Source organism: Eschscholzia californica, unplaced genomic scaffold (genome assembly GCF_041429995.1).
Source record: "Eschscholzia californica isolate CP2 unplaced genomic scaffold, dmEscCali1.0.p SCAF_4, whole genome shotgun sequence".
NCBI classification, from domain to species: Eukaryota; Viridiplantae; Streptophyta; class Magnoliopsida; order Ranunculales; family Papaveraceae; genus Eschscholzia; species Eschscholzia californica.
In genome coordinates, this window is record NW_028238461.1 from 50,340,438 (window position 1) to 50,365,572 (window position 25,135).

The 25,135-nt window shown below is 36.6% G+C and overlaps 5 protein-coding genes across 7 annotated transcripts; 2 read left to right on the forward strand and 3 right to left on the reverse strand.

Moving 5' to 3' along the window:
• Positions 1-2,064: 2,064 nt before the first annotated feature.
• Positions 2,065-6,107, reverse strand: THFS (10-formyltetrahydrofolate synthetase). Its single transcript, XM_086632738.1, has 5 exons — positions 5,609-6,107; positions 5,240-5,389; positions 3,596-4,771; positions 2,733-2,879; positions 2,065-2,617 (listed from the first exon to the last, which is right to left on the reverse strand). The coding sequence occupies exons 1-5, from the start codon at positions 5,771-5,773 to the stop codon at positions 2,342-2,344; spliced, it is 1,914 nt and encodes a 637-aa protein (XP_086488864.1). The 5' UTR covers positions 5,774-6,107; the 3' UTR covers positions 2,065-2,341.
• A 4,611-nt stretch (positions 6,108-10,718) lies between these two features.
• Positions 10,719-11,334, reverse strand: LOC147545739 (uncharacterized). Its single transcript, XM_086635074.1, has one exon. The coding sequence runs from the start codon at positions 11,086-11,088 to the stop codon at positions 10,792-10,794; it is 297 nt and encodes a 98-aa protein (XP_086491200.1). The 5' UTR covers positions 11,089-11,334; the 3' UTR covers positions 10,719-10,791.
• A 1,586-nt stretch (positions 11,335-12,920) lies between these two features.
• LOC147545740 (uncharacterized) lies at positions 12,921-13,340 on the forward strand. The gene has a single exon (XM_086637781.1). The coding sequence runs from the start codon at positions 12,921-12,923 to the stop codon at positions 13,191-13,193; it is 273 nt and encodes a 90-aa protein (XP_086493907.1). The 3' UTR covers positions 13,194-13,340.
• LOC147545741 (Transducin/WD40 repeat-like superfamily protein) lies at positions 13,296-21,055 on the forward strand. The gene is made up of 17 exons (XM_086637778.1): positions 13,296-14,846; positions 14,936-15,007; positions 15,102-15,256; positions 16,654-16,771; positions 16,886-16,987; positions 17,458-17,620; positions 17,710-17,818; positions 17,902-18,004; positions 18,140-18,290; positions 18,392-18,524; positions 18,617-18,723; positions 18,792-18,862; positions 18,974-19,034; positions 19,529-19,756; positions 19,881-19,965; positions 20,119-20,297; positions 20,525-21,055. Exons 1-17 carry the CDS (start codon positions 14,661-14,663, stop codon positions 20,608-20,610), a joined length of 2,109 nt encoding a protein of 702 aa, XP_086493904.1. The 5' UTR covers positions 13,296-14,660; the 3' UTR covers positions 20,611-21,055.
• A 700-nt stretch (positions 21,056-21,755) lies between these two features.
• Positions 21,756-25,135, reverse strand: LOC147545742 (uncharacterized). Of its 3 annotated transcripts, none has more exons than XR_015224064.1 (3): positions 25,106-25,135; positions 22,368-24,572; positions 21,756-22,296 (listed from the first exon to the last, which is right to left on the reverse strand). XR_015224064.1 is itself a non-coding variant. In XM_086637779.1 (3 exons), the coding sequence occupies exon 2, from the start codon at positions 24,286-24,288 to the stop codon at positions 23,251-23,253; it is 1,038 nt and encodes a 345-aa protein (XP_086493905.1). In that variant the 5' UTR covers positions 24,289-24,572; positions 25,106-25,119; the 3' UTR covers positions 21,756-21,983; positions 23,239-23,250. The 3 variants fall into 3 exon arrangements, 1 of the variants encoding a protein (XP_086493905.1); XR_015224065.1 differs by lacking the exon at positions 25,106-25,135 and having other exon boundaries at positions 21,756-22,001; positions 22,065-22,296; positions 22,368-24,445; XM_086637779.1 differs by having other exon boundaries at positions 21,756-21,983; positions 23,239-24,572; positions 25,106-25,119.

Genomic DNA, 25,135 nt, shown 5'->3' on the forward strand with positions numbered 1-25,135 from the left:
GATACTAACGTTAGAGCTTAGAGGATGTGGGGTCTTCTAGTTGTTTCGTACTACTCATCTGTTTGCTTTGTATTTATGTTGGGTGGGGGGTCATGGGGTCTTCTTCTCTTCTAGTCCACCATTTTAGAGAGTCTCCAACAAAAGAAAAAGAAGACTTCAATCCTTTCTCCATTAATTCAAATCCCAACTCAATCCCAACCATCACCGACTCAAACTAGGGTGTTGTTTGTTTTTTATCCAATTCAATTTCAATCTATAATGGTTGGACACCCTTCTTAAGACCATGAGATCGTGGGGTCGAATTTCAGTGGAAGCAGTTGCCATTAAGATTTATTCTATGTAATTTAGGTTATGAATAATGTAATAATTTGTCGGGCTTTCAACCTTTTCGTAGTCGGGTTTTAGGCCTCTTTCATTCTCAGTTTAAATTAGGCGGTTATCGTGCTCATTACATCTCCATGATGCATCTATGCCTTGTAACGACTAACGTAGACCGTAGTCGAATTCTCAAAAAAAAAAAAAAAAACTTGGTTCATTATTGTCTCTCTAACCTAAACAAGTAAGATAAATAGAATTTTGATAAAATTAAACTCAATATTTCAATTTAGAAAAAAAAAACATCACCTAAAATCTTCTACAATTACAACATTCACCCAAATATGACATAGGGCATAAAGGGTAATAATATACTTGAATGAGGCCCCTTTTCACCTCATTCCCTTCACCTTAATCATTGAGATTAAATGCTAGAATATTAAGGTTAGTTCACTTAAATGCTATTTAGAATATTAAGGCATTTCTTTATATTCAAAAAATAAAACAGATACCAAGTGATTTAGCGGTAACTTTCAACAACAAAAAAAAGTGATTCAGTGGTATGCTCATAATCATATATGTATTTGTTCGGACTAAAGTTTGATCTGTTTGATAAACAATTAAAAGAGAGATAATAAAATACCTATTTGTCTATATAATCATAAAAAAGAAATTATTATAGTTTAATCAAAAATAATTTATTAAATAAAAATATAATAAATTGAAAAGGAAATATGGGGTCACATGGCTATCAAGAAGGGATGTCTCAATAGAAACTGTCTTCATTTTCAAACCGACACATAGGTGGAAAGTAAGTATATACGAAATATTCTCCCTACACTTTTCTACTGGTTGCCCAAACCAAATATTGGGTACTCACCTATAGGTCCTAAGATCAAACCCCAAGTACTGCAAAAAAATAAATACAGAGCTTACAATCCAGTTGCACGCAGGTTTATAGCCCTAAACATATGTTGCTATACCTCGCGGTCGCAATTTCTTACTATACCTTGCGGTCGCAGCAATTTCTTACTTTTCTACGTATCTGATATATTGATGCAGATTGTCGTACCCTCAAAAGGATGGACCAAAAAAACTGGGTAGAGCAAAATACTTGTACCAATAACAGTTACTCAGTTAGAGTAGCAGTCATTCCTCTAATGTGGAGTTCTAGATTACGAGACTAAAAGGTGAAGGAATAGTAGTTGGGCTGACATTTGTGAACAAGAATAAGATGAAAAAGCTTGTATAAACAATAACCATTTAGACCTGGCAAGAGAAGAAGTGAGATATGAAATGATGAATACAACAACCCTAAAAGACACAAAACTGAATCCTAAACATCAAACCAGCTTTTCTCTATCAACATTTTCAACTTCAAGTCTCTGCTGAAATCAATGAATGCCTGATGGTCCTCTTTGGTTAGGGTTCCCCATCTCAAAATTCTCAAATGTCAGGGACGTGTTTTCCAAAAGTAGGGTACGTCGCTATAGAACTCGGACGTGTTTGTTGTCCTCTTGGTCAGTCGAGTATCGAACCCTAACCCAAATCCATAAAGTGAGTCTGCAAAGTCTAGGCCCATAGCCTTTGAAAAAGAAACCTAAAAGCTAAGTTGTAGTTTATTTAGGAGTGGTTTCTGTATCAAAATGAATACTTTTGTTAAGATATAAATCTAATTTGCAGTTAAATAATACCAGAATTCATTGTCTTCAAAGAAAGAAAGAAATTACTCAAATATAAAAGAACTCCTGATCCAAAATTTACTGTCACATACTCACATTCATGAAGGAAGAAGAAACTTCGCATTCGTAATATTTCATTATTTGGTTCAATACAGTGTCGAAATTTAACGAAGTTCGAGAAGTGCAGAAAGTTTAACAAAAATCGAAAGACTATTGTCACAAAAATGATAAAGCTCTTATTGAACTTAATATATGCATTCAAATGCATATATAGAAAGTGAACTTACCATTTGAGCTACTACAACAAGCATATAAATATGCAGCTAGAGAGTCAAAATTCCCATTCAAGATAGACCACGAACTTTTCCGGTGGTGGTGTCAACGTCGATATCGAAGAAGCAAGGGCGAGTTGGAAGTCCAGGCATTGTACTCATTGTACCCACAAGAGGGTAAATGAAACCAGCTCCAATGCTAGCTTTAACATCTCTGATTGGTAAAACAAATCCACTTGGGGCTCCTTTCTGAGATGCCACATCTGAGAAAGAATACTGTGTTTTTGCCATGCAAATTGGGAGACCAGAAAAGCCTTGTTTGTTGTATAACTCAATCTGTTTCTCAGCCTAATAAACAATATAGAATTAACTCAGTTTTTTTTTTAGAATGGTGAGAACTCCATTAACAAGACAGAGATTGTGAAATCATTGAAAGAAATGGTAGAAGAGTTGAATAGTTTACCTGTTCAGAGTACTTGACGCCACTAGCACCATAAGACTTTGCTATGGCTTCTATTTTCTCCTTGATGCTGATGTCCAAAGGATACAAGAACTTCAAAGGTTGGGTCACATTCTCACATGCTTTCTGAACCGCGATACCGAGGTCAACCTGAAAATTTGAGCAAAATATTCATAAGTAGAAAAACAAGCAGATCTCACTGCCCAAGTCTATATTTGGGGATGATCAATAACATCCAAACTGTACATAGATTGTTCAGATTTGCTTTTCTTTTGGAACCATTCATCCTATTTCCTGTAAATATTAAGTGATAGGGCTAGCTAGTCGAATCATGGATTTATCACCAAAGGAGTCTGATTTCGTTAAGTGTATGTGAGACATATAACCTGATCTCGTTGAGTGTATGTGAGACATAAAACCAGACCATGCTACAGATAGCTGATATAGTCAATATATGATGTCAGGTTGACTGTATTGGCATTTGAATCCCCACAATTTCGTACATTTTGTTCATGTAACGACCCAAGCTCGACGGAATGTTTCGAGATTGGACCATAGGTGCAAGCTCAAGCTTAACAAGTGTTAGGGCCTATTGGGCGAGCTTGTGGAGCGTTCTCCAAGAACAAAACCATGCACCTATAGGGCTTGGTTTGGTGGGAAAAGAGGGGACAATATCGATAAATATTGGGGCTTAGGTTGTTACAACTAAACAACCAGCATAAGTGGGCTAACATAATCTCAATGGTCAAGAACGCGTATGCATGTGTCCCATGTGACAAGATTGTCGTTAAGCACGTTAAGTAACTAGATCCTAAGTGCTTCTTTTAGTCAGATAAACAAGAATAGACAGAGAAAATGTTACTAACAGCTCCCTTTCCACCATGTGCATGATGGGTACAAACAACAGCATCAAATGCACCAGCAGCCATTGCTGCATTTCTCACAGCATTCATCTCCGCTTCAGTATCAGTTGCGAACATGTTAATAGCAACCACAACATTCACCCCATAGGCCTTGGTGTTCGAAATATGCCTGGCTAGATTCACACAACCAGCTTCAACAAGGGGAACATTTTCGGATAGGTAAGCATGATCGAGAGGCTTCCCAGCAACCACATCAGGACCTCCCCCGTGCATTTTTAGAGCCCTTATTGTAGCAACGATAACAGCACATTGAGGAGTTAGTCCACTATATCGGCATTTGATATTCATGAACTTCTCAGTACCAATATCTGCACCAAATCCAGCCTCTGTTACCACAAACCCACCTGGACCAACAAGTTTTAATGCGATTTTATCAGCTACTATTGATGAATTCCCGTGAGCAATATTAGCAAAAGGTCCTGCGTGAACAAGAACTGGGGTTCCCTCAAGAGTTTGCATCAGAGTAGGGTTAATTGCATCCTTCATTAAAACAGTTAAAGCACCTCCAAGACCAAGATCATCTGCTGTAACTGGATCACCGGCCTTGCTATTTCCTATCACCATATTCCCAAGTCTCTCTCTCATGTCTGCTAAAGAAGTTGTAAGTGCCAAAACTGCCATTATTTCACTAGCAACCGATATATCGAAACCAGTTTCTCTTACCATTCCTTTCTCTTCAGGCCCTTGCCCAACAGTAATCTTCCTTAGAAATCTATCATTAACATCCATGACTCTTCTCCAAGTGATGGATTCAGGATCAATATCAAGCCTCACCAACTTCTTGATTTCTTGAGGAGTAAGATCTTCGGGATTTGTTTTGGAGATCCCGAGCTTATTTAGACGTTTGAACATGATGTCAGCAAAAGTACGTTTTCCTTGTTTGTTTGGTGGGCATAACCTATTTAACAGAGCTTTATCTGATTGAGACGATTCATGAAACATTCGAGTATCAATGGCAGCAGCTAAGAGATTATTCGCTGCAGTAATTGCATGAATATCACCAGTAAGATGTAGATTAAACTCATCCATTGGGATCACTTGACTGTACCCACCACCAGCCGCACCTCCTTTGATTCCAAAAGTAGGTCCTTGAGATGGCTGACGAAGACATGTCATAACCTAATAATACAAAGCAAGCCATGTTAACCTTTTGGTACATAGAAATGAGCAACCAACAGGAAACTGAATTCACAGAGAACATTTCAAAGATACGTTGAGTTTACTCTCCTCACACAAAAAGCGCTCAACCAAAAAGTGGGGCGGCAATCCACACACACAAACGCGCGCGCACACACACATACATATGTCCTCTTATCACGGCGCGTAAAATATGAGGCTTTTGACAAGATAGATGTAAAATACATCAGCTCAAAGGTTTTATATGAGAAACTATTCCAATGTTTCCCCAGTTACATCCATTTCTAATAAGATCCATTAAACAAGTTCGTTATCGAGGGCTTTCCCTTAAAAAAAAAGCTTTCTCCCAACAACGCGTAAATAAATCAAGGGACTTATTAATATGCATTAACCTGACCAAATCCACTAAAAGCAAATATCCTTAATCAAGTAAAAGAGGATAAATTTTACCTTTTTATCAAGATAAGCTCCCAAAGCTTGACAAAGACCTACAGTAGTAGTAGATTTGCCTTCTCCTAGAGGGGTTGGAGTAATCCCTCCAACAACAACATAATACCCATCTTGAGCCCCTTGTAGCTCATCAATCACAGACAAAAGTACCTGAACAAAACCAAAATCACTAAAACCTTTATTACCAATTACCCAAACCTATAAATAAAGAATCAAAAAATGGGGTTTTCTTAATTTTACCCAGAATCCCCCCCTTTTCTCAGATGAACCCAAAAAATCATATGAACCTCCAAAAATGTTTGTTTTTTTTTTTTTGAAAATTGAATCAATCTAGAGAGAACGAAGAAAAATGGGGTTTTGTTAGTTTACCTTGGCTTTGTATTTACCATACAGATCGTAGTGATTGGAACTGAGATTAAGCGCATTTGCAATCTCTGAGATGTGAAGAGGTTGAACAGAGTTAGCTATATCAATATCTGCAGGAACTGGAGATACTACCTCCAATTTTCTCAGTGTTTTCGATGAACTCGTCATTTTGATTGCTAATGGAATTTCTCTGTTATCGAATTCCCTCCTGAATCAAGTTAAATTAATGGAGCTTAGAGAGAGAGAGAAAGAAGGGATGATATCCGAGGAGGAGATGGGTTTGATTACTGTCCTCTAGTGAGGAAAAACAAAAGAAAAGAAAAGAAAGGATTTTTTTTCGCCTCCGAGTCTTCCGAGTCCAATGATCCGCCCGCCTGGACCAGGTGACCTAATTAAGTTGTAACCTCTCAACAAAAAAAAAAAAAATTAAGTTGTAACAGTTTGGAGAATAAAAACCGTTATTTCGGATATTTATTTGACAAAAGTTTATATCTATGATCTCGATAATTCGATGAGATTGGATCTCCCCTTTGACAAGTTAAATTTCTTCCTACTTTTTACAATTAAAAAGTCATTTTCTCCTTATTGTTTTACATATTGTATAAGATTTCTAAGTTGAAAAGGAAATAATATCGTATTTCTAAAAAGATATAAATAAAGAAATAATTTTTACATGAGATTTACATTTTATGGATTTTCCTTTTACCAAGACAAAAATCAAATCGGTTGTTGATTGTACTCGTTCTAATATTTAGTTAGAAAAAAGGTAGGAAAACCGTTTTTTCTATTTATACATATGGTTCATAAATTTTTTTCAAAACATGCCATCTCTACTTCTACATGTCTAGAGTCGTCGATTTCTCGAGTACGACGAGTAGTGTAGCTACCATGTACGATGAATCAAAACAAATATAGTCGTTGTAAAAGTGATATCCAGTCTTTGACGTGATATGAGACTCAATAGTCTAAACGTGGGTGACTGAGACTCAAGTATGATAGGTATTTGTTAATTGTTATTGAGGATGCTTGATAACTTATATTCGGATAAGGCTAATTAGCTAGAAGATTCAGTACGCTGACATGTTGGGCTTGACCAACCAAGCGCGTCAATCGGTCACACTAACATGTTGGGCGAAGGGAAGACCCTTCGCCGGATTCCTCTTTTTCTTTGTTCTAATAATAAATAGCTTTTTAGAAGGGAAGAAGAAACTTTTCATGGGCATTACTCTAATTTCTTCTTCTTCTTCGCCATGGCTGGTGGTATTCTCAGCCCTCTTCTCAAACTAATTGCTACTTCTCGAAACCTATCTTTCAAATTCAAACCCATTACTTATTTCATTGATCCTCCAAAACCCATAGGTGGATTTCTCTTATTACTCATTTTTCTTCATTCTCTCTTATAACAATCAATCAAAACTTTCTAATCCTCTTCTCAAAACTTTCTAATCCTTTTCTCTAAACTCTAAAGGGTTTTTAACAATGGCATCTGTGTTTTTATACCATGTTATTGGAGATCTAACCGTGGGTAAACCAGAGATGATTGAGTTTTAGAGAATGAAACGGTTGAATCTGCAATTTTGGCAATTGGGAAGTGTACAGAAGGTGGGATTCCTGTTTGGAAGAAGAAAACACAAATGGGTTTGATTGAGAATTCAGAAATGAGACAACAAAGATTTGTGGGTATTATTAATTCTCTTGATATTGTTTCATTTTGGCAAGAGAAGAATCAAGATATGGGGCAGTGGGTGGTAGCATTGACGGCGGTTCCCTGTGGTGGTGGTTCTCCGGTGATGGGGCCGGTTCTCCGACGATGAAGACGGTTTTCCGATGATGAAAACGGTTTTTCCAGTGACGGCGACGACTTTTCGATGAAGACTATGGTGGTTATTTTAGTATTTGTTTTTGTATTAGTATTACTTTTTGTCGACCTTTAGGGTCTTTTCATTCGCGACCTTTAGGGTCTTCTCATTCACGACCTTTAGGGTCTTCTCATTCTCGACCTTTAGGGTCATTTTATTGAGTCTGTGTCTAGTACCATTTCTTTCTCTTTATGAGGCACTTTGCATTTAAAGGTATGTAACTCTCATGAAGTTTTCATAGGAGAGAAATAAAAATGATGTATCAATCCATGTAAACAATGTGATTTTGTCACTTATTAATGGAAATGGTTCCCTTGGCTTCAAAAAAAAAAAACATGTTGGGCGAGTTCACATGCTGATGCGCTCCCATGTAAAGCAAGTGTGCATGTTGGCATGCGAGGCGAGTGCTAGATGAGTAACCATGTTATGTTGCATGTTAGGGGAGTGGACAAGTTGGCGTTGTAGGCAAATAAGCATGATGGCGTGCTGGGCTAGAGTAAGCATGGTGGGCATGCTGTGCTTGAATAGGCACGTTGGTCGCAAATAGATAGGCATGGTGTCCAACAGGTCAATAGTTCCTACTTCCCAAGGTGGAATTGGAAAGTCATTGTGGACCCTTCTGCTGTACCCTAAAGCCATAAGTAGAGAGGATATAATCTCTATATTTTATTCTAATGGACATATATAGACAAGTGGTGACTCGTATGCCATTTTTTGTCAACACAAAAATATTGATATGTTATCGAGCATATAGTGCAACTTGCTTCGTAGAATTATGTTTGATCATTTAATAGGATAAAATTATTTTGAGTCTTCCTTACTTGTGCTTGGCTTATGGGTAGATTTTAGAGGATAGTTATCACAAATTAGATATGATATTCATGCATTTGTTGATTAGGTAGTTAGTCTAATGATAATAAACAGATGCGTCTCCCCAGAAACGTCGTGTTCAAATAGTTTCAAGAAGTTATTTATCTTTCACTTGACAACAATCTTAGAAAAAGTCGAAAGACTACAAAAAAAAGGTAGCTTTCGACGAACACAAACTCTAGTACTCAGACACTTGGACCCCAGGAAACTTGCCCCATGAGACTAGGTCCAAAGGAGTTGTCCTTTTCTTTCCCACTTTGAAATTCTTAGTCTTTATTTCTTTTCGGGGGTTGATTTTTTCCTGTGGTAGTCAAGCAACTCCTTTCCTGTTTGGATTCAAGAGGACGGATTTAGGATGTTCTCACCCAGGAAGAGTGAATGAATGTCCCACTCCCACCTTCTCATCTGCTTTTATACTATTTCTATCTTACACATATCAAATAAAACTTATGTGGTCCGGTTGCCTAACTCAATCTAATACTTGTATAATTGTATTCAAGATGATTTTCATTGCATTATTGGTGCTGAAACCGTTCAAACACCTCCTATAATATGCCCTCCGTGTACGTGGTTAACGTTCTTTGAAGAAAGGCAAAAAACAGTAAGACTATAGTAGCATTTAGGAGTGATTGCCCAAATATTGATATTATATCGAGGACATTTAGACTATGAACATTTACTTGTACATAATGTGCAAAATATAAATGATCAAAATTGTGGCACATACACGCCAGAAGTCGTAAAGATATCGTTTCTCTTTTACTTCTATGATATAGTTCCATCAATGATGCTACCTACACCAAAAAAGTTTATTTAACAAATATGAAAATTAAAGAGATTATTGGTAGGAAACTTTAATCCTCATGCAGGATTATACGAAGATGTGACATTCCATTATGAACTTCTTCAATAAATAGAAAAAAAAGCATGTAAGAGAATAATTCATATTGGTATAGTTCACTGTTCACAGTGTAAATTGATAGGTCATGAAGATGTGACATTCCATTATAAACTTATTCAATAAATAGACAAAAAAGAGTTTAGAGAGAATAATTCATGTTAGTATAGTTCAGAGTATAAATTAATAGGTTGGGGGTTAAGAAACTTCAAGTCATAACACAACCCAACACAATAGCAAGATGAGTTTGATTTTTTGTTTTTCTCCTTATTCTCTGGTGGAACAACTACGTCTTTGGAGGAGGTTCGTAAAATCAAAAGGATAGTTTACTTGGGATCAGTAAGGTTTCGTCAATAGGTTCGTCATCAGAAGCAGAAAGCATCCTTCTTTCTACTGTAAACGTGTGGTTGAGAGATTGACTCCACATGCATGAGAACAATTATGTTAGTCAACCATATTTTATTGAGAATCGGTAGAATTTCATATTGTACTCATGCCTGTGTAGTCGGGTTTCTCTCAACTACAGGTTGACAATGGAAAGAATCATAAATTCCACTTCTGATGAAGAACGTATTGGAGAAACCTTACCGATCATCTCAAGAAAAAAACAAGTTGTTCTTAATCAAGTACTAGCATTAGCACCTGATGTTGCAATTCATAAGGTTCGCTCTTAGAACTGTCTTTTTTGCTTCACACATTACATTATAATTTATAAATATATCAATGTTATTGAAAATATTTTAAACCAATTGCTCATTTTTCAATACGTCCCTGCTGAACAAATTGGGACGAAATATATGAGATCAGGGCAATTGTTTCTATATGAAAGCCCACAGTATTATACTTCCCAATCAGATTTCACTTAGCCTCGATCACTATTGCCCGGCTGGCCCTTTAAATGAACACTACAGAAGTCAGATCGCATGTACGTCATAACAAATTTTTTGAAGTTGCGAATTTTTTTTTTTTTTTTTTTTTTTGATGAATGGATAGTTGCGAATTTTGTTAAACACGTATTAAGAATTGTGTTAAACTATTCCAAATTTTATAAAACATAATTATAACTAATTAAATATACTGAATTGATATTAATTGGGGGTTTGGTTGATTAAGATTGAACTTTAAAAAAAAATCAATTGGATTTGTTAATCAAACTTTTGTAAATCCTAACACAATTAGGTCTTAATTTCTACATTTGACTGGTCAATTAATTAAATTGAGCAAGATACTCCATTAGCATAAATGATCAATTTTTCGAATACTTTTCTAAAAATCTTCACTACCATTTGTTCAATTTTAGAAATTCAGTCCATATCAACTATAACAATTAACAAGTAGTGGAACACAAATCAAGTGAAATGAGTTTTACGTCAAATCTAGTGTACTGCCAGACTATACGTCTAAAAAATAATTGAACTCTATTGCTTATTAATACTGGATATGTAGGTAATAATATTCTAATTAGAATCAAACAAATTAATCAATGTGAACAACACCAAAATATTTGAATATTAAAATTTGCACAAACTCAATTAAATACTTGTCAACTAGTACATAACTCAATAAGATGTACATTCATTATCATTGGTTAATAGAGAAGAATATTGTTGTTGTGGCGATAACAGACCCCTCGGCGAAGGAAAAACTTCATCACCAAGAGGTGTGTCTGAAATAACTCCCATAATCCGACGAATACTAGCCGATCCAACCGATTTAATACTTAAAGATCTCATATTTTTGGAGAAGATATTCGAAGAATTTGATAAGATTAAGTAAACGAGAACTTGAACAAGAGCAAACATTCCTATTTTCACTAACATCCCACCTACACTGTAACTTTCCATTATCATAGACATATCGAAGAAATGAATTCGATTTCTTGAACTTTAGAGAGAGAAATAGAGATTGAATTGGATTTGTGTAAGAATGAGGGCTGTGAATGGGGATTTTATATGAGTTCTATGGAAGATTTGGTATTTGTGGACCTAATAATAAATTAATGATATAGTTGGACTGTTGGAGGATAAGAGCCGCCTCTTTGACTTGCACGTAAGATTGAAACCTTTCTTGAACTCTTCTTCTTAAAATACTTCTTTCTTTTTCTCTGTTTCTTTTTGAGAAAAAAGAAAGAAAGAGTGAAGGAAAGAGGGAGGAATATGTGTTTATTGATAATTTTATCCAACTTAGTCACGTTTATTATGATATTATCTATGAGACAGTTTATATCTATCACATGACCTTCATGAAATTAAAAAGCTATTCATTCATGGTGGACCATCACTCACTTGTATTGGGTGTATGGACAATAAGTGAGATGTAACATGTGACATACTCGATCTTAATTTGGGGACACCAATTATTATTATCGTTAAAATGTAGCTACTTTTCCACTTGACGTGTCAACGTAATCTCTTATGGTGTCTTTTTAGTTAAATTTCGCTATCAAATCTAGTAATTTCATAATCTAAATTAGTTCAGTTCATAGTTCATAAAATAAATTTTTGGACTTCGGAGTTTTTGTTTCTCGTTATTTTAATTGACGAATAGCTTTCTGTTTGAAATTTTCAAATCGATATGTTCAGTTAATAATGCACCATTATGTGAAATCGTCTTACAATGGTTATTGAACGACCAACTTAAACGAGTCAAACCCAAATAAATTAGATTCAAGTGACATAAAATGACGGAATCGTTTGGATCTACTTCAATTAATGAAAATTGACCTAGTTTTTTTTTTTTGATGAAGTAAAATTGACCTAGTTTATATGTGTTTTTTAGCCTATAGTCTAGAGATGATTTATATTTCATATCAAAGTAAATTTCTTCATCAAAAAAATATCAAAGTAAATACAACTTGGTTATAAAGTTATACTATAAGTTGCGAGTTTTAGACGTGTAGTAATTTATTTAGCCACCTTCCAAATTTAAACTTGTAAAAGAAACTGTGTTTTACCTCTAATTTTAACATTTATTCACCGTGCCCTGCGACCAAAAATTTAAATTTTCTTTTATTTATGTGGGACTAAATTAACAAATTGTTTTTCGAAAATTTTGAATGGAGTCAATTGACTCACCTTTAACCAATCTATCGGTAGCTTCCATGTAGCTAAGACATCGATGTTTCTTGAATGTAGAGCGATAGAGGGACATAAGTCAATCCGTCTACTTGCAACAAAAAAAAGTCAATCCTACTACTTGCAACAAAAAAATGAAAGTCAATCGGACTACTTCAATGTTAAATTGTGTACGTTGACTGTAATGACAATGTCGTACAAGGAAAAAACAACATTATATTTTGAACACGTTTACTATTGAGATATACGATCTTTATCTTAATTTCATTAAATCAAGCTATCTAACACCATTTATCTCTCTCTAAAAAACTCCTAATTAAGTTCCTACTGCCTTCCCTAATTCAAACTTCAAAGAAATACCTCTCTAGCTTACGTGTTTCGAACCACTAACTTGCTAAGTCAAAATAGCCATCTCCAAATTAACACTAATGTCATTGCTCAAATCATCCATATTATAAAATCTTCATCAACAACTCCATCTATTTATTTAACCCCCACCATTTCTCCATTCTCTCTCTCTGTCTCCAAGAGTATTGTTGTTCATATATTTGATCATTTATCTCTCAAACTTCAACCCAAAATCGACTTTGTTTTAACACGATAAATAACCAAAGATGGTGATTGAAAGCAGTGTAATAGACATGTTGATGAAGATTGGGATGTTCTTGATTGTTCAAGTTTTGGTTTACTTAATCTTAACAAAGTCTTCCAAAATTTTCTCCAAGAATAATATGAGATCCCTTAGCAGTATTCGAACAGTTCGGTCTGTTAGTATTCGTCGAATTTTGGCTTCTCTTTCTGATCTTCCCATTGATGAACCTTCTCCTTCCTCATCTAAGGATTTACAACCTGAAACTTCTGCTTCAGATAACAATCATAGATCTTAAGTTATTGCTTGAAAGTATATATTTGTTGATTTATTCTTATTGTATTATGGTTTTGTATTTGATTACTTATTTTTATTATATTTGGTCTGAGTTTGGTAAAATCAATGGAGTTTATACTTGAATAGTTGTAGTAGGATAAGATATTGTGTACGGAATTGGGTATTTTAGTTTGTTTATTTGATTTGGTCTCGTTTGAATAACATAATTTTTTCTTTCTCATACATAAACTATACCGAAATGATAAGAATTAGCCCTAATGTAGTTGTCCAAAATAAAATTCATAACATCTCGTGGGACATGTTTTATCCATAATTCAAGAATTCAACAACAAAATGAAAATTAGAGGGCCTTGAGAAAGTTAATATAGAGCTTCACGTGCTAAATGTGTAAAACGTAATACTGATTCTAGACATACTTGTTCAATTTATATACTAACACTTTGTTATCTATTCATTTATTTAGTATCCTATAACCAACTATTATATTGACTATAAAGTGATAGTTCTATAGTGAAAAACATAAAGTGTAGTGTTTTAAAGACAACAAAAACAAACAGAAGATACAAAAGATGAGGGTAATCAGAAAGTGGAACAACTAGAGGCTGATGTTTCTAATCCAATTTTGAATGCAAACTCAAAAAGCAAAAGAACCATACAAAAATTGTGAAACAACCAACATAAGTTTGTACAAGAACCACTTAAGTTTGTGTGTACACATAGACTTGTTCTTCAAAAAGGAAGAAGTGGAAAGTGGGACAACTACCACTGCTGATGTATCTCATTCAATTTTGGAAACCAAAAATTGAAGCGGATGTTATAGGATGGTGCGGAACAGCCTTCTAGACTGCAAGTGATACAGTCCGCTTTGACACACCCAGGTCTCACGGTTTTTAAAAGACCTCGCTAAGGAAGGGTGTCTAACCTCTTAAGAGGAGCGCCACACTCCCTCTCACCACCGATGTGGGATTGATTTGCAACACACCCTCTCAATACTACATCACAGTAGAGCGAATCGTGCTGATAACGTGTTAAAGGATGGTGCAGACCATCCTTCTAGGCTGGCGGTGATATTGTCTGCTTTGACACACCTGAGCCTCACGATTTTAAAATGCCGCACTAGGGAAGGGTGCTTAACCTCTTAAGAGGAGCAACACACTCTGTCTCACCACCGATGTGGGATTGCTTTACAACAGTGGATAATATTGGGAGCAAATGTGGAACATGTAAAAAGTGGGGGTACTATAACGAAATTAGGCAAACAGTAAACTTTGGAGCGCCCAAAAGCGACGTGCCTTAATCCGGTGGTCAGAAACTAAGGAGTTCAGTATTCGTCCAATATTCACATCTCATAAACCCTAGCTGCACCATCTTCCTCTCTCTCTCTCTCTACTAATTTTAGGGTTTAAGACAAATTTTATTCCTTGGAGCTGAGAAGTTCATTGACATCGAAAACGGTAAACACGTCGGAATGAAGGTACCAAAGGGCAATCCTCCGGCCGATGTTGTTAAAGACGATAACCAAAAGCCAAAGAAAGAGGAAAAGAAGAAGAAAGAGAAGAAGAACCAAATAAAGATTGTGAGCGAAGAAGAAAAACCACAAGAACCACAAAAGGAAGAAACCCTAGTTTCAGAACCAAATAACATCAATAATCAGGTAAATTCTAAGATGATTTAGGTTTAATACTACCAGTTCAATTTGAAAACGATTAGTTTGAGTTTAAATAGTCTAATATGGTATTTCAGGAAAATGAACTAGAAGAAGAAGAAGGTGAAGCCCATCCAGCAGCTGAAGAGAGTGATTCTTCTGAAGATGAGGTTTATTTTCTCTTCTCAATGTTGGGAATACAGAAAGTTATCATCTTTTCATAATCAACTTTGTCGATTCATGTCGGTTGAATTTCAATTGCAGGTTCCTTCTCGTAATACTATTGGGGATGTTCCATTGGAATGGTACAAGGATGAGGATCACATTGGGTATGATATCATTGGAAAGAAGATTAAAAAGCAAGCTCGAAAGGATAAGCTTGCTTCTTTTCTAGACAAAGTAGACAACTCAAAAAGTTGGTGAGTTTTATTGCTTATTTAGCTTGTAAATTCTTTGCAAATATGTCTTGTATAATCGGTATCCCGAGTCTATGTATTTGCCAAGTTGCTAGTTCTTATTCTGATCTTAGATATCTTAAATCCACGCTATCATGTATTGACTATTTAATGGAACAAATATTGCTGATAAGGAGTAGATAAGAAAGTAAATTGATGTTATTAACACAAAGGGATGACAATGGACCGGGTTCTCAACTCGAGTACTCGGGTTTTACGTCTCCAGATAAACTTGACGAGCACAAGTTCCATATGAATATGGTCATTTAACGATATCTTTAAGAAAAACATTTATGAGAGGTAAAAAAAAGCTTCCCAATTTCCATATTTTGGGAGGTGAATGTCGCTGGTTTCTTTTAATTGATAATCTTTTGGTGGGGCTAGATATATGTAAGAAGATGCTTCTGGTTTCCTACTTCCATAGTTTCTCTGAGAGTCAGAAATCTGGTCTCCGCTCAGTCACTCAGTTCCTCCTTCAAATACATAGCTAGATCTTGTAAGTAGATGAGACTGAAGATGTTCGGCGTGTGATGTGTCCTACTTTTGGAGTTTAACTGAGACTCATGGTTCACAACTTAATTCTTCCTTAAAACGCATTGCAATAAGTATCGACTATCAAGGAAACACTATTTTGCACATGGGGACTCGATTCATATGGGGTCAAGCTCCGGCAACTAGGCATATCACATAATCCAAGTGTACTAGTTCATTTCCACCCTATCTTGACTGGTTTAGAGACTAATGGATCACACAAGTGGGCAATTGCATCATTTTTTTCATAATAGGTTCATCAAGAGGTTAAGATTGGTTACTTTATCCAAAATCCTAGCAAGATCTTAGTTTCCATTTCTTTATGTTTATAGAGCCTTAGCCGTGAACTGTTGTTCTTCCTTGTTTCATCACTTACAACAATTATTTGAGCGAACAAGAACCTGTATTAGTAGACACCTACACCACTAGTTCCTAGACCGGTATAGCTGAATTTTTAGGAGTTCAATTCTGCTTCATTAAAGTTACTATGATTTGTTTCTTCATCGGTCCCCACTCATTTGAGTATCTAAAGTAGAAGAATTCATTTCATGTCTTTTAACACAGTTTTCTTTTCAAGAAATTTTAGTCATGAGATTGTGATATGACATTGGGACTTCAACTTAATTGTAGCTATTCCTCATGACTCTTGAGAGCATAAAACTTGTGAAGAAATAATTACTGTGGTAATCATTTGTTGTAGATATCAACGATTTTGCTAATAGTTGGACAGGAAAACTAATAGATCACGTCTCATTCCTATGACTTCTCTGTTGCTTCTTACATTTATCGCTACCTCTAATACATGGTCTTTTACTGCTGGTGTTCTTTAGGCGCAAAGTTTATGATGACTACAATGATGAGGAAGTTGAATTGACAAAAGAGGAGGTTGGTCTTATCCGTAACTTGCTCAAAGGAAAAACTCCGCATCGTGAAGTCGATCCTTACGCTGTATGTATTTTAGTTTTTCTCACGGTCCATTATTTCAAATTTCAGTTAGCTACAATCTCTATACTTCATTTTATGCACAAACAAGCTTAAACATTTTTCCTGCTTTCTATGCAGCCAGCTGTTGACTTTTTTAAGTGGGAAGATGCCGGCCATCCATTGTCAGCTGCACCAGAACCAAAGAGGCGATTCATTCGTTCAGAATGGGAACACAAAATGGTAACCACCATGAGCTTATATGGCTTCTGGAATCTGCATGTATAATAGGAATGGTCATAGGAGATATTGCTCTTCTTTGTTAGTTTAGAGTCTTCTATTTCTTCTTTGAGTTTATTGTCAGAAGTGTTTGTTTATGTTGTTGAAAAAGAAAAATTAACAGATGTAATTTAGCTCTCTTCGACTAGTACTATGATACGCCGTCGCTTAACGATGTAAACTTTTGTTATCTCATGTTGAGAGGCATAGTACCTAATCTTGCAACCTTTAGACAGCTGATGTAGACACTCTATTGGATTTAAACATAAGTTCAACGATAGTATTCCTGATTTTCCTTTGCTCGGTTTCAGTACTTCGAAGTACTAGTTCGTACTAAAAAGTGGCTTCAATATTTCATAGATGTGGAAGTTGGAGAAAGTTGCAATTAGAGGTTATCTTGCTCGTCTAATTTGTTGCTTCCTGTGAATCTACAGGTTCTTAAATACATAAGAGCAATTAGGAGAGGAGATATAAAGCTCAATGAGAAGCCAAAAGAGGAATCACGGCATTATCTACTGTGGGGAGATGATTCCAGCTCGAAGGAAAAGGCTGCTCATGGTTTGAGCTACATTCCTGCACCAAAACCAAAATTACCTGGTATTTTTCTCTAAAAATAATTCTTTTGCTATCTCTGGTTCTTCAAGTATGCAGTGATATTTTGGAGTTACAACATTTTCTTGTTGCAGGTCACGAGGAATCATATAATCCCTCTGTAGAATATATCCCTACACAAGAGGAGATAAATTCGTACCAGCTAATGTTTGAGGAAGACCGCCCTAAATTTATACCTAGAAGGTACTTATGCTCTCCTATGAAAGTAATTTTTTTCTTCTCTTTGATAGTGTGGTAATCTAATACTGCTCACACTTCCATAATAGGTATGAATCTCTGCGAAAGGTTCCAGCATATGAAAATGCGGTGAAGGACACATTTGATCGTTGTTTGGACCTATATTTGTGTCCTAGAACACGAAAGAAACGTGTAAGTGGGGGGGTCAAATATGTCCGCCGGGATCTAAGGGCTGTTCATATATGTTATAATTCCCCTCTCTCGTATCTTAAAGAATGTCTGATGGCGAGCTTACTTGGTTTTATATCATTTCTTTTTGTTTCTTAGATTAACATTGACCCAGAATCTCTGAAGCCCAAGTTGCCAAGTCGGAAAGACCTAAAGCCTTATCCGGTGACATGTTATCTCGAGTACAAAGGCCACAAGGGTTCCGTTGTATCAATTTCTGTTCAAGTTTCAGGCCAATGGCTGGCTTCTGGTGAGGATTCTATACCTTATTATTATAGTTGTGTTTCATTTCATTTCCAAAATAAAGTAGATATTCGGTTAGATTCTTACTGTGTCCGACCACCTTTGAAGGTTCAACGGATGGAACTGTTCGTATTTGGGAGGTTGAAACTGGTAGATGTCTTAAAATTTGGGAGATCGGTGAACCTGTCCAGTATGTTGCTTGGAATCCAGTCTCGGAGCATCCTATTCTGGCAGTATCCGCGTAAGCCATATTTCATGACAACAAATTTTTTTTTTTACTTTGTTTACTGTAATTTCTGTAACTGTACTAACTTTTGGTATCATATCTTAAAGGGGGCAAGATGTGCTTTTGCTGAACACTGGACTAGGGAATGCCGAAGAACAGGAGAAAACAAAGCAACTTTTACATGTTGAAGCACCTTTAGCTTCAGACAACTCTGGTTGGTATAGAACTTCAATAAACATCAATTTTAGATAAAGAAACATGCTTATGGTTTCTTCTATTCAGATTCTAGCACCTCCATAGTGAGCTGGCTGCAGGACGACAAACATGAAGGGATCCGGTTGAAACATCAAAAGGTGCCTCACTACTTCTCTAATTGGAAGTCCATTTCATATGTTGAAGTTTAAGCATGACTTGTATAATTTACTAAGAAGTATAACTAATCAAATTGTTATGGCCTAGTGCAGACGGTAACCTCAGTAGAATGGCATCGTAAAGGAGACTACTTCACTATAGTGATGCCGGGTGATATCCTTGAAGATTTTGAATTATTTATTTATGATTTGGTTATATATATAGTGACTATTTCTTAGACTTGATCTGATCTCCTACATCTTGTCTAAATTGAGCATCACATCACCTTTCTAGGAGTTGTCACCTAGTTTCTTCTCTCATTATTCTTGAACTTTTCAGTTTCTTAGTGTGGTTTATAATCTTATGCTAGTGCTATGAAAATAAGACCTTATTCAATAGTTATAACCATATTTTTGTCATCATATTGGTGAGGACAGTTATTGGTTTGCGGACAAATAAGCATTCTGAAGCCTTCGGGTACCTTTTGTTTTGCATAGTAGCAACTGGCAAATGCGGCCAAGCAGTAACTAGATAATAGTGGTTGAAGTCCACTTTTGAGTAAAATATTTGTTCTTCCTCTATCAATTTAATTATTTTCTGAAGGAATACCTGTCTACTTGTATGCATATAATTTGGGTTACTTGGAATCCCTTAACTTGTTTGTGTACGTGACTCGAGAGCGGTGCTGATACACCAACTATCAAAGAAAGTCACACAAAAGATTCCATTCAAGTTGCATGGACTTCCGGTTTCCTCGGTCTTTCATCCCTCTCGTCCCGTCTTGTTCGTTTCGACTAAGAAAACTGTCCGTGTTTATGATCTGGTGAAGGGAAAACTTGTAAAGAAGCTCGAGACTGGGCTTCGTGAGGTCTCCTCCATTGCTATTCATCCAGCTGGTAGTATTTCACTTAATCAACGGGCATAATATTATATTCATAGTATTTATAGTTAGATTAGAGCATGCGCAATTTTCTAACATTTATTCAGAAATATATCTAAAGTATTCTGCTTTCTCTGTAGGTGATAATGTTATCGTCGGGAGTCGAGAAGGAAAACTCTGTTGGTTTGACATGGACCTCTCATCTCAACCTTACAGGACTCTCACGTATGTCCTTATTAGTTACAAAAACTTTATTTTCTCTGGATTCTATGATCTGTGAATATGTTTTATCTTCGTTTTTAGAACCTTGACTTGGTATCTACATTTGACCTTTCAACTGGATGTCTTAATGGTATTCATTTTGCTGAATGTTTTCAGATGTCACCCGAAGGACATCACAAATGTTGCCTTCCATCGTTCGTATCCTCTGTTTGCTTCATGCTCTGATGATGGCACTGCATATGTGTTCCATGGGATGGTATATTCAGATCTTAACCAGAACCCACTTCTTGTTCCATTGGAAATCCTCCGGGGGCACACTAGAACCGATGGAAGAGGTTAGTGCTTGTGTTCGCAATACTTCTCTTTTCTCTTTGCTTTATCTACTTGGTGGAAGGGGTCAGTTAAACTGGTTCGCATCAAGATCTGTGTAGGTTCATGAGACATGAAAATGCTTATAGTAATCATAGGGAAGATTGTTTTGCTTCGAAATGAGACAGATACCATATAATAAATGATACGAAGTTGGTACTGAAAGTATTATTATTTTGCGACTGTGTTGTAGGAGTACGGGATTGCACCTTCCATCCAAAACAACCCTGGTTATTCACTGCTGGTTCTGATTCAGTAATCAAGCTCTACTGCCATTAGTAAACAACCATACCGAACATGGGTTTTTGAGAAACGCACATGATCAAGAAAACCGGTGGTTAATAGAGCAATCAGCAGAAATCCCAGAGGTCATGCTTGTAGTTGAGAGTCCCAACTGAAACAGCTGTTGATGATTTTTTCCTTATTGCATTATCATCGTAGTGTCAGCAAAGAGAAGAGGCAACATTTTTCGTATAAAGGATCTGATGAGGGAAGGATGATGACATCCAGAGCTTTTTTCATGTTCTTTTTTTCCTGAGTAACTTGTAACCTTGGTAGGTCTATCTTGTACCAGTGACATGAAATTCATCAGGTTAATTTACATTGTTTTTATGGAACGTGTCTACGTTCTCTACAAGAGATACTGAGTATTGGTAAAAGTTCAAGATTATATAATTACTTTTATAGAAGTTATTGAATGCTAATAATGAATCATTTCTAGTAACAGTAATGACTCTTAAAAGTTCAATAATTTTCTTAATCATATATAGGGTTTGCTTCGAGAGGTTCTTGTATATCTCGCCATACGAACAAAAGAGGCACTATATTCGGAAGTTGTGAGCCACTTATCAAAGCATTACTTGCACAAAACAGGTCAGACTTCACTCCAAATTTGTGGTAACCATTACCGAGAGAAATAAGAACAGAACACAGCAGTACACTTGGGCGGAACTTGATATGTATTAAGAACTCTCGAGTTCGGAGTTACAGTTTACAAGCGCAGATAGCCACTTACGCTGGACCATTACAATGCTTGCACTTCTCAAGTCACTCGCTTCACTCGCTGGTTGCTCTCAAACTGAGTGATTTGCAAATGAAGACCGTTTCCCTTCAACAGGCCTAAGAAAGCGGGAAGGTTCCACACTTTCAATGGTGGACAGTTCTAAAACAGTAACTGGAATTTCTTCACACTTACTGAACACATTTCTAGAAATATTTTGGACCTTCCAGAGTGCACTCCAGAATTCTACAAGATTCTTGAAGCTTCTGGGATCTCCTTGAGTTCTCGAGAGTTCTCCTCCACACAATTCTCTCCCCAGAATGCTTCAGAGAGTTCTACCAAGGCAAGGGAGGTCACTTGGCACCATAATTCGGCAATTTTTGTGTGCAAAAAATTTATGGGTGTGACATGGTGAAGAAATCGATAAAAGAAACAACTTTATCTTTATTCACTCAAGCAGATAGATGGATGATGCAAAATGGCTAGAACACATTTATTACAACCACATAGATGCAAATCTTCATCTCTGTAAAAATAAACCCCCAAAACCTAAAAATCGAAATTAGCAGAAAAAACACCAAGTATATATAGTGTTATTACATAGTCCTGGTGCTGCACTTCTTTGGGGCTCTCTTCAATGTACACACGTATACTGCACAAGAAAAAAATGCTCAGGGAAGCAGAAATTCAAATCAAAATGCAGTTAATGGAATACTTTCAAAGTTTAAAGAACACTCAGGTTGAGTGTCTAACCAAATCACAAGCTTCGTAGATACGAAACCGCTGATATTCTTGAACTAGAAATACATCGGATACCTAAATTTTCCTACAGCTAATATCCAGGTTCATGTTTTCTAAGGAGAGACAGATATGGGGATTTACAAGGATCTTAGTCCTATACACAACCTCTACAAGTTTGACTGATATTGTATCCAAAGTGAAGTTCAAATAGGTTTTAGTTAAAACTTGAAGACGATGCCCTACGTCCAAAAACACCTCTTAGAATAAGTAAACTACAATGTGTTGTAGCTCGTACGATTCAGAGACACTTTTAAATAGAACATCTCTCGGAATTGGGCATCAAAATACTTTTTGTCCCTAGCGAGTTCAATGTGACATATGTACTCCTATCCGAAGTCAAACATGTTAGTGAGTTAAAGAGAATACAGTCCAGTATTCTAAAGGTTTTGAATTGCCTAGAGAGATAATACTCGTCAAGAACCCAAAATAAAATCCAGAATCGTTAACAAAAGATATACATATGGAAGTGTTTCACTAATGTACTACTGATTGAATACGAAGCTTCTTCATCTCAACATTTTATGAATTCTTAAGATCGACGTTTCTAGGATTATTAAACTTGGGTGCTTCCGGCAACCGGAAAGATATCCTGGGATTCTTATAAATCCCTTTCCCACGATAAATAGTTACTAAAACTTTATTTCCTCACGCAAACCAGAATCCAGGGTTTGGGGTAACAATAAAACCAAAGGGAACTAGAAAGTAGAAACCCCAATAAATCTCTAGTCAACAAGTTCCTCCTCCAAAACCAGGAATCAGAACACACCAAGATCGGTTACCATGAAAAGTGTATACATCGGAAGTTCTTTGAGTGGACGACCTAAGTATCTTTCACTATACACACATTTGAACAACCATGACATCCTTGTAACAGTTAGTGTTAACAATTGATAATGCTGTTACGCTATCATATATAAAGATCATTGTTTAGTTCATACATTAGTATCTTCCTTAAGTCGTACAAACATATTCGAGATTTAAGTATTTTGCATATTGTGAGATTGTGATGCCTACTACTTTAAGACCATCTTGGAAGTTTGTATGAGTTAAAAAATTGAAACTTTCATATCAGAACAACCCATAAAAGAAGCTCATAAAAATCATACCTTTAAACAGCTTTAGCCCAACAAACCTCCTCTAACTTCAGATATTAATGTATCACCTTCCTCATCCAACCTCCCACTTCCACTTCCAACAACTGGTCCGCCACTGCCACCACCACCACCACCGCCACCAATTGCATTCTCTCCTTCCGCATGCCAGCTGGAGACAGTCTCACCACTATTAGCAGGTCCAGCTGAACTAGTCTCAGCTTGCGCCATCTGTGTAGGCGAAGAAGACGAAGAATCAATCGTAGCAAAACGTGACCTAGAAGGGAAACCCAATCTCTGTCTTCCAGAAATATCTCTAGAATTATTTCCCATCCCAAACAAATCTTCTTCATCTACATCATCATAGTCCATCAAATTCCCAAATGTAACTCTAGTCCTATTTTCAGTATGACTAGTACTACTACTAGTAAGTTCTGGTTCATCAGTAGGTAAACAATACCTACAAACAGGACATGAATTATGTTGTTGAAGCCATGGAAGAATACAATCAAAATGGTAAATATGATTACAAGGCAACTGTTTGGCCTCTACATTAATCAAGAACTCTTCTTTACAAACAGCACAGAGAATTGAATCAGAGTTTAGGAAAGAGCTAGTAATTTGAATAGTGGGTATTGATTCAATAAAGGATCTAGAAGCAGGAGATGAGCTACTGTAAAGAAGTGGGTAAACCCAAGCACCATCAGCAATTGGGTGGTGGGTTTCATTTCGGGGATCGTTAAAGTGTCTAAGCATACTCTGGATAAAGTAATCATCATCAGAGGTAGAGGGTAGTTGGGTAATTAGGGTTTCAAGAGGAGGAATTGAATTGGAAGTAGAATTGAGATTGGGGATATTATTAGGGTTGTCATGGTTGTTGTTGTGGGTGGTGGTGGTGGTGGTGGTGGTGGTGTGAAGAGGGGGTGGAAAATCGATTTGTTCAAGGAATTCAACATTGCAGTGAGGACAGAGAAGAGGTAATGAGGAAGAAGGGAGAGATAAACTCAGTTCGCATACATGACACCAGCCATTGTTGGTGTTTGATGTCACTCTCGCTGACGACATTCTCTTTCTCTTTTTCTCTCTCTCTCTCTCTCTACGAGATATATGGACAGAGAGGAAGGAGGGATATCAGTGGAGCTAAGTTTGTTGTTGACTTGTTGTCCAGTAGGGGTGAGCTGCGCCCGATCGAACTGATCAAGCTCAGTTCTATGGAACCAAACCGTTCAATCTTTCGGTCAAACTAAGCAGTAATGATAGGGCACCTGAAAAAGCTGGTGTGAATATCACATCCACTCACAATCATCCTCTTTCATCAAAAAACCCATGCCTTTTTAAAAAGACCAACCCTTTGTGGAAAGCTAAATAGTTTCCGGGGTGTGAAATTTTAAAGAGAATATGCAAAATTTTGAAAATTTTCTGGGGAAACATATTTTATGGGGAATATTTTCAAACTTCTACACCTCATCGTCTTCACCGGCGAAGGTCGCCGGTTGTCCAATTTCCGGCCGGTGACCTTCAACCATAAATTTTTTTTTTCTTCTCCTCTCTCTCTAGAACAGATCTAGAGGGAGAGTGGAGACCCCATTAAAGGTCCGAGCAGTCCTTCAATGGGTCTGTTCCAAACCTCTATTGGAGGTCCGAACAGACCCATTGAAGGTCTGCTAGGACCTTTAATGGAGGTCTCCACCGGTGAAGACAATGAGATGGCGAATACATGAGGTGGCAGAGAGAGAGAAGTGAGGTGGAGAGAGAGAGAGCTGAGGTGGAGAAGCTATTTCGCTTTCCCCCTAAATAAAATTGTCAAACAAAATTGACCAAGTCTTCACTACCCCGGAAACTATTTTGCTTTCTCCAAAGCGCTGGCCTTTAAAAAAATTACATCAAATTCACACCAACTTCTTCAGTGGCA

Bases quoted from the DNA above. Each gene is read 5' to 3' on its own strand.
- LOC147545739 (XM_086635074.1), bottom strand. From the start codon at position 11,088: ATGTCTATGATAATGGAAAGTTACAGTGTAGGTGGGATGTTAGTGAAA.
- LOC147545741 (XM_086637778.1), top strand. From the start codon at position 14,661: ATGAAGGTACCAAAGGGCAATCCTCCGGCCGATGTTGTTAAAGACGAT. The intron at 14,847-14,935 runs GTAAATTCTAAG...ATGGTATTTCAG, and splicing joins CAAATAACATCAATAATCAG to GAAAATGAACTAGAAGAAGA. The intron at 18,863-18,973 runs GTGCCTCACTAC...GGCCTAGTGCAG, and splicing joins TCCGGTTGAAACATCAAAAG to ACGGTAACCTCAGTAGAATG.
- THFS (XM_086632738.1), bottom strand. From the start codon at position 5,773: ATGACGAGTTCATCGAAAACACTGAGAAAATTGGAGGTAGTATCTCCA. The intron at 5,390-5,608 runs GTAAACTAACAA...GGTTTTGTTCAG, and splicing joins ATGGTAAATACAAAGCCAAG to GTACTTTTGTCTGTGATTGA. The intron at 4,772-5,239 runs GTAAAATTTATC...TTGTATTATTAG, and splicing joins GAGCTTATCTTGATAAAAAG to GTTATGACATGTCTTCGTCA.
- LOC147545742 (XM_086637779.1), bottom strand. From the start codon at position 24,288: ATGTCGTCAGCGAGAGTGACATCAAACACCAACAATGGCTGGTGTCAT.
- LOC147545740 (XM_086637781.1), top strand. From the start codon at position 12,921: ATGGTGATTGAAAGCAGTGTAATAGACATGTTGATGAAGATTGGGATG.